Consider the following 8,421-nt stretch of genomic DNA (forward strand, 5'->3'; position numbering starts at 1 on the left):
GTCAAAGACACCGATTTAACATCTGTCAGTGTACCGGAGGTTAAAACACCAAAGCTTGATGTCGAAATGCCATCGAAACTAATGTTGAAGGAGAATTAAATGTCAAGGCCCATAGATGTACCAGCAATCAATGTCCCAGAGTTGAAAGCACTAAAACTTGATGTTGAAAAATCTACCACAGGAATTAAAAAACCCGAAATTTCTAAATTTGGCATTACAACAGACGCCAAAACTCCCGAGTTAAAGATCAGAAAAGGAAAAGCACCCAAAGGATCTGCTGATATTGAATTCGATATAAAGGAAACGGTTTCCGTACCAAGTGTTGATATTAAAACTTCATCGATTCCTCAACTGGAGGGTCTTGTCCAAGACAAAGGCACCGAATTACCATCGGCCAGTGAAGTTGGAATCAAAACAACCGATGTTTCCATCGAAAATATTCCGGATCCGGACATCGATGAACGAAAACTCATCCAAGAGTCAGAATATGTAGATAAAGTAGAATCAAATCAATTGGTAAGTCCAATCACAAATTCTCCATCATTTTTAAGTAAATTGCGAAAAGGTCTGAAAATGACTACATCCAAGACGAGCAAAAAATTAAAAGACAAGGGAGATACCGAAACCTTAGAATCAGACGATACAGCGAAATCTTTATTGAACGATTTTATTGAAAAAGAACGGGAGAGCACCGTTGTACATTATTTTCCAGCAACTGATAATAATTCTGGAATCGACGTTTTTGGATACGAAGAAAATTCAAAAACACCAATTAAAGAACCAAAATCTGTTGTGCCGCAAAATAATGACAAATCCGATGGTACCGAAATATTTAAGCCTTTAACATCTGAAATGCTGATCAATCAAACGGGTACGGTCTCCACGTGGAAATCACGAAAGGTTGTTAGACGCATCATTATCATCGATGGAAAAGAAATTGAGGTAGAAGAGATAATTGATGAGCCTGAAAATGGTGCACCGGTTAAAAGTATTTTGAGAAAAACAATCAGGAACGGCGAGGAAGTAATTGAAAATATTACCGATCCAGAGGAAATTGATAAGATCTTACGGTTGTCTGTACTCAACGATAACGTAAAGAATACTAGTGAAAGTGTAACAACTACAAGAACGCGTAGAATCATTAGGCGAACAATTATTGTCGACGGAAAAGAGTCTGTAGTAGAAGAGGAAATTGACGAGCCCGGTACTGATAAAATAACAGATAGGGTTGTTCTTAAATCGTTCAATGACGGACTAGATGCAATAGGTCAGTTAGAAAATCTCGATAACGTCCAAAAATCGTTTATTGTGCAAACATCTAACAGCGAAGTAGTAAATGAGCCCAGTTTAATAACAAAAACTATTACCAGGAGAGTTGTAAGGCGTATAATAGTGGTGGATGGAAAAGAAAAGGTTGTAGAGGAGGTAGTAGACGGACCGGAAAACCTTGGTTTTACTGAATCATTGCAGGGTGAAATTAAAAAAGATGGCAACGAAAGTTACGAAATTATTACATATCCCCGTGATACGAGTACAAACAGGAATTCTGAATTTATAAACGAAACTCAAACCGATAACATAATTACGACAGTAACAACACGGAGAATAATACGACGAGTAATTATTGTCGACGGTAAAGAGACATTTGTAGAGGAAGAAGTTAATGAACCTGATGCGTGTGATATTACGGATATGAGTCAAGTACAAAAAGATAACGGGAAAACAGTTGAAATATTTGAAAAGCCATTAGACATAGACAACATAGAAAATGATAAAACCCAAACAGTAACGACCCGTACGATTAAAAGGATACGAAAAATAATAAAGCGCATAAAAACAGTAGACGGAAAAGAAAAAGTAGTAGAGGAAATTGTAGATGAACCGGTAGACGATAACACAATAGACGAATTACACGAAGTGAAAGACTCCGGTGATTTCCGACAAGGTAAAACTGCAGGTTTCAATATAAATATCGATGGCAAAAAACTGTCTCCATCGGTAACATCCGACATCGATTATAAAAATGATATCAAACGAACAGACATACAGGTACCAGACATCAAATTTAAAAAAGAAGCGACCAATATTGACTATGACATAAAAGATAATACAGCTGTCGAAAAGTCGGTTGCGACACCTAGTGTCGAAATTGAAATGCCAACGGTACCCAAGGTTGAAGGAGAAATAAAAGTCAAAAACACAGATTTACCATCCGTCAAAATTCCGGGGGTGAAAACGCCAAAACTGGACGTCGGAAAACCTACTGCAGGAATTAAAAAACCAGATATTCCTAAATTAGGCATAACGACAGACGTCAAAACTCCAGAGTTAAAGATTAAAAAAGGAAAAGCACCCAAGGGATCTGTTGATATTGAATTCGACATAAAGGAAACGGTTTCCGTACCGAGTGTTGATATCAAAACTCCATCGGTTCCTAAACTGGAGGGTCACGTCCAAGACAAAGACACCGATTTAACATCTGTCAGTGTACCGGAGGTTAAAACACCAAAGCTTGATGTCGAAATTCCTAAAACTGATGTCAAGACAACAAAATTCGATTTATCGGATATTAAGATACCAGGATTTAAAAGTAAAAAAGATAAAAAATCAAAACAAACTCCCGATTTCGATATTAAAGTCGAAGATAAGATTTCTGTTGACATTCCATCTGTATCTATACCTAGTGTTGATACCGAAATGCCATCGAAACCTAAAGTTGAAAGAGAAATAAAAGTCAAGGACATAGATGTACCAGCAATCACAGTTCCGGAGGTTAAATCAAGAACTCTTGATGTTGGAAAACCTACTGCGGGAATCAAAACACCAGAAATTCCTAAAATTGGAAAAACAACAGACATAAAAACACCCGAATTGAAGATTAAAAAAGGAAAAGCACCCAAGGGATCTGCTGGTATCGAATTCGACATAAAGGAAAAGGTTTCCGTTGAAATTCCATCGGTTTCCGTGCCGAGTGTTGATATCAAAATTCCATCGGTTCCTAAAAAGGAGGGTCACGTCCAAGTCAAAGACACCGATTTAACATCTGTCAGTGTACCGGAGGTTAAAACACCAAAGCTTGATGTCAAAATTCCTAAAACTGATGTCAAGACAACAAAATTCGATTTATCGGATATTAAGATACCAGGATTTAAAAGTAAAAAAGATAAAAAATCAAAACAAACTCCAGATTTCGATATTAAAGTCGAAGATAAGATTTCTGTTGACATTCCATCTGTATCTATACCTAGTGTTGATACCGAAACGCCATCGAAACCTAAAGTTGAAGGAGAAATAAAAGTCAAGGATATAGATGTACCAGCAATCAATGTTCCGGAGGTTAAATCAAGAACTCTTGATGTTGGAAAACCTACTGCGGGAATGAAAACACCAGAAATTCCTAAAATTGGAAAATCAACAGACATAAAAACACCCGAATTGAAGATTAAAAAAGGAAAAGCACCCAAGGGATCTGCTGGTATAGAATTCGACATAAAGGAAAAGGTTTCCGTTGAAATTCCATCGGTTTCCGTGCCGAGTGTTGATATCAAAATTCCATCGGTTCCTAAAAAGGAGGGTCACGTCCAAGTCAAAGACACCGATTTAACATCTGTCAGTGTACCGGAGGTTAAAACACCAAAGCTTGATGTCAAAATTCCTAAAACTGATGTCAAGACAACAAAATTCGATTTATCGGATATTAAGATACCAGGATTTAAAGGAAAAAAAGATAAAAAATCAAAACAAACTCCCGATTTCGATATTAAAGTCGAAGATAAGATTTCGGTTGACATTCCATCTGTATCTATACCTAGTGTTGACATTGAAATGCCATCGAAACCTAATGTTGAAGGAGAAATAAATGTCAAGGACATAGATGTACCAGCAATCAATGTCCCAGAGTTGAAAGCACCAAAACTTGATGTTGAAAAACCTACCACAGGAATTAAAAAACCCGAAATTTCTAAATTTGGCATTACAACAGACGCCAAAACTCCCGAGTTAAAGATCAAAAAAGGAAAAGCACCCAAAGGATCTGCTGATATTGAATTCGATATAAAGGAAACGGTTTCCGTACCAAGTGTTGATATTAAAACTTCATCGATTCCTCAACTGGAGGGTCTTGTCCAAGACAAAGGCACCGAATTACCATCGGCCAGTGAAGTTGGAATCAAAACAACCGATGTTTCCATCGAAAATATTCCGGATCCGGACATCGATGAACGAATACTAACCCAAGAGTCAGAATATGTTGATAAAGTAGAATCAAATCAATTGGTAAGTCCAATCACAAATTCTCCATCATTTTTAAGTAAATTGCGAAAAGGTCTGAAAATGACTACATCCAAGACGAGCAAAAAATTAAAAGACAAGGGTGATACCGAAACCTTAGAATCAGACGATACAACGAAATCTTTATTGAACGATTTTATTGAAAAAGAACGGGAGAGCACCGTTGTACATTATTTACCAGCAACTGATAATAATTCTGGAATCGACGTTTTTGGATACGAAGAAAATTCAAAAACACCAATTAAAGAACCAAAATCTGTTGTGCCGCAAAATAATGACAAATCCGATGGTACCGAAATATTTAAGCCTTTAACACCTGAAATGCTGATCAATCAAACGGGTACGGTCTCCACGTGGAAATCACGAAAGGTTGTTAGACGCATCATTATCATCGATGGAAAAGAGATTGAGGTAGAAGAGATAATTGATGAGCCTGAAAATGGTGCACCGGTTAAAAGTATTTTGAGAAAAACAATCAGGAACGGCGAGGAAGTAATTGAAAATATTACCGATCCAGAGGAAATTGATAAGATCTTACGGTTGTCTGTACTCAACGATAACGTAAAGAATACTAGTGAAAGTGTAACAACTACAAGAACGCGTAGAATCATTAGGCGAACAATTATTGTCGACGGAAAAGAGTCTGTAGTAGAAGAGGAAATTGACGAGCCCGGTACTGATAAAATAACAGATAGGGTTGTTCTTAAATCGTTCAATGACGGACTAGATGCAATAGGTCAGTTAGAAAATCTCGATAACGTCCAAAAATCGTTTATTGTGCAAACATCTAACAGCGAAGTAGTAAATGAGCCCAGTTTAATAACAAAAACTATTACCAGGAGAGTTGTAAGGCGTATAATAGTGGTGGATGGAAAAGAAAAGGTTGTAGAGGAGGTAGTAGACGGACCGGAAAACCTTGGTTTTACTGAATCATTGCAGGGTGAAATTAAAAAAGATGGCAACGAAAGTTACGAAATTACTACATATCCCCGTGATACGAGTACAAACAGGAATTCTGAATTTATAAACGAAACTCAAACCGATAACATAATTACGACAGTAACAACACGGAGAATAATACGACGAGTAATTATTGTCGACGGTAAAGAGACATTTGTAGAGGAAGAAGTTAATGAACCTGATGCGTGTGATATTACGGATATGAGTCAAGTACAAAAAGATAACGGGAAAACAGTTGAAATATTTGAAAAGCCATTAGACATAGACAACATAGAAAATGATAAAACCCAAACAGTAACGACCCGTACGATTAAAAGGATACGAAAAATAATAAAGCGCATAAAAACAGTAGACGGAAAAGAAAAAGTAGTAGAGGAAATTGTAGATGAACCGGTAGACGATAACACAATAGACGAATTACACGAAGTGAAAGACTCCGGTGATTTCCGACAAGGTAAAACTGCAGGTTTCAATATAAATATCGATGGCAAAAAACTGTCTCCATCGGTAACATCCGACATCGATTATAAAAATGATATCAAACGAACAGACATACAGGTACCAGACATCAAATTTAAAAAAGAAGCGACCAATATTGACTATGACATAAAAGATAATACAGCTGTCGAAAAGTCGGTTGCGACACCTAGTGTCGAAATTGAAATGCCAACGGTACCCAAGGTTGAAGGAGAAATAAAAGTCAAAAACACAGATTTACCATCCATCAAAATTCCGGGGGTGAAAACGCCAAAACTGGACGTCGGAAAACCTACTGCAGGAATTAAAAAACCAGATATTCCTAAATTAGGCATAACGACAGACGTCAAAACTCCAGAGTTAAAGATTAAAAAAGGAAAAGCACCCAAGGGATCTGTTGATATTGAATTCGACATAAAGGAAACGGTTTCCGTACCGAGTGTTGATATCAAAACTCCATCGGTTCCTAAACTGGAGGGTCACGTCCAAGACAAAGACACCGATTTAACATCTGTCAGTGTACCGGAGGTTAAAACACCAAAGCTTGATGTCGAAATTCCTAAAACTGATGTCAAGACAACAAAATTCGATTTATCGGATATTAAGATACCAGGATTTAAAAGTAAAAAAGATAAAAAATCAAAACAAACTCCCGATTTCGATATTAAAGTCGAAGATAAGATTTCTGTTGACATTCCATCTGTATCTATACCTAGTGTTGATACCGAAATGCCATCGAAACCTAAAGTTGAAAGAGAAATAAAAGTCAAGGACATAGATGTACCAGCAATCACAGTTCCGGAGGTTAAATCAAGAACTCTTGATGTTGGAAAACCTACTGCGGGAATCAAAACACCAGAAATTCCTAAAATTGGAAAAACAACAGACATAAAAACACCCGAATTGAAGATTAAAAAAGGAAAAGCACCCAAGGGATCTGCTGGTATCGAATTCGACATAAAGGAAAAGGTTTCCGTTGAAATTCCATCGGTTTCCGTGCCGAGTGTTGATATCAAAATTCCATCGGTTCCTAAACTGGAGGGTCACGTCCAAGTCAAAGACACCGATTTAACATCTGTCAGTGTACCGGAGGTTAAAACACCAAAGCTTGATGTCAAAATTCCTAAAACTGATGTCAAGACAACAAAATTCGATTTATCGGATATTAAGATACCAGGATTTAAAAGTAAAAAAGATAAAAAATCAAAACAAACTCCAGATTTCGATATTAAAGTCGAAGATAAGATTTCTGTTGACATTCCATCTGTATCTATACCTAGTGTTGATACCGAAATGCCATCGAAACCTAAAGTTGAAAGAGAAATAAAAGTCAAGGACATAGATGTACCAGCAATCACAGTTCTGGAGGTTAAATCAAGAACTCTTGATGTTGGAAAACCTACTGCGGGAATCAAAACACCAGAAATTCCTAAAATTGGAAAAACAACAGACATAAAAACACCCGAATTGAAGATTAAAAAAGGAAAAGCACCCAAGGGATCTGCTGGTATCGAATTCGACATAAAGGAAAAGGTTTCCGTTGAAATTCCATCGGTTTCCGTGCCGAGTGTTGATATCAAAATTCCATCGGTTCCTAAACTGGAGGGTCACGTCCGAGACAAAGACACTGAATTACCATCTGTCAGTGTACCGGAGGTTAAAACACCAAAGCCTGATGTCGAAATTCCTAAAACTGACGTCAAGACAACCAAATTTGACTTATCGGATATTAAGATACCAGGATTTAAAGGAAAAAAAGATAAAAAATCAAAACAAACTCCCGATTTCGATATTAAAGTCGAAGATAAGATTTCGGTTGACATTCCATCTGTATCTATACCTAGTGTTGACATCGAAATGCCATCGAAACCTAATGTTGAAGGAGAAATAAATGTCAAGGACATAGATGTACCAGCAATCAATGTCCCAGAGTTGAAAGCACCAAAACTTGATGTTGAAAAACCTACCACAGGAATTAAAAAACCCGAAATTTCTAAATTTGGCATTACAACAGACGCCAAAACTCCCGAGTTAAAGATCAAAAAAGGAAAAGCACCCAAAGGATCTGCTGATATTGGATTCGATATAAAGGAAACGGTTTCCGTACCAAGTGTTGATATTAAAACTTCATCGATTCCTCAACTGGAGGGTCTTGTCCAAGACAAAGGCACCGAATTACCATCGGCCAGTGAAGTTGGAATCAAAACAACCGATGTTTCCATCGAAAATATTCCGGATCCGGACATCGATGAACGAATACTAACCCAAGAGTCAGAATATGTTGATAAAGTAGAATCAAATCAATTGGTAAGTCCAATCACAAATTCTCCATCATTTTTAAGTAAATTGCGAAAAGGTCTGAAAATGACTACATCCAAGACGAGCAAAAAATTAAAAGACAAGGGTGATACCGAAACCTTAGAATCAGACGATACAACGAAATCTTTATTGAACGATTTTATTGAAAAAGAACGGGAGAGCACCGTTGTACATTATTTACCAGCAACTGATAATAATTCTGGAATCGACGTTTTTGGATACGAAGAAAATTCAAAAACACCAATTAAAGAACCAAAATCTGTTGTGCCGCAAAATAATGACAAATCCGATGGTACCGAAATATTTAAGCCTTTAACACCTGAAATGCTGATCAATCAAACGGGTACGGTCTCCACGTGAAATCACGAAAGGTTG

General features: G+C 37.1%; 1 protein-coding gene across 1 annotated transcript in view; it reads left to right on the top strand.

The window, feature by feature from the left end:
• Nucleotides 1-8,421, top strand: part of LOC100167295 — a 43,292-nt gene that overhangs the window by 5,670 nt on the left and 29,201 nt on the right. Inside the window, exon 7 of the mRNA XM_029491429.1 lies at nucleotides 872-8,389. Within this exon, the coding sequence (XP_029347289.1) occupies nucleotides 872-8,389 (7,518 nt within the window). The remainder of the gene's footprint in view (nucleotides 1-871; nucleotides 8,390-8,421) is intronic.

This window comes from Acyrthosiphon pisum, chromosome A3, assembly GCF_005508785.2.
Source record: "Acyrthosiphon pisum isolate AL4f chromosome A3, pea_aphid_22Mar2018_4r6ur, whole genome shotgun sequence".
NCBI lineage: Eukaryota > Metazoa > Arthropoda > Insecta > Hemiptera > Aphididae > Acyrthosiphon > Acyrthosiphon pisum.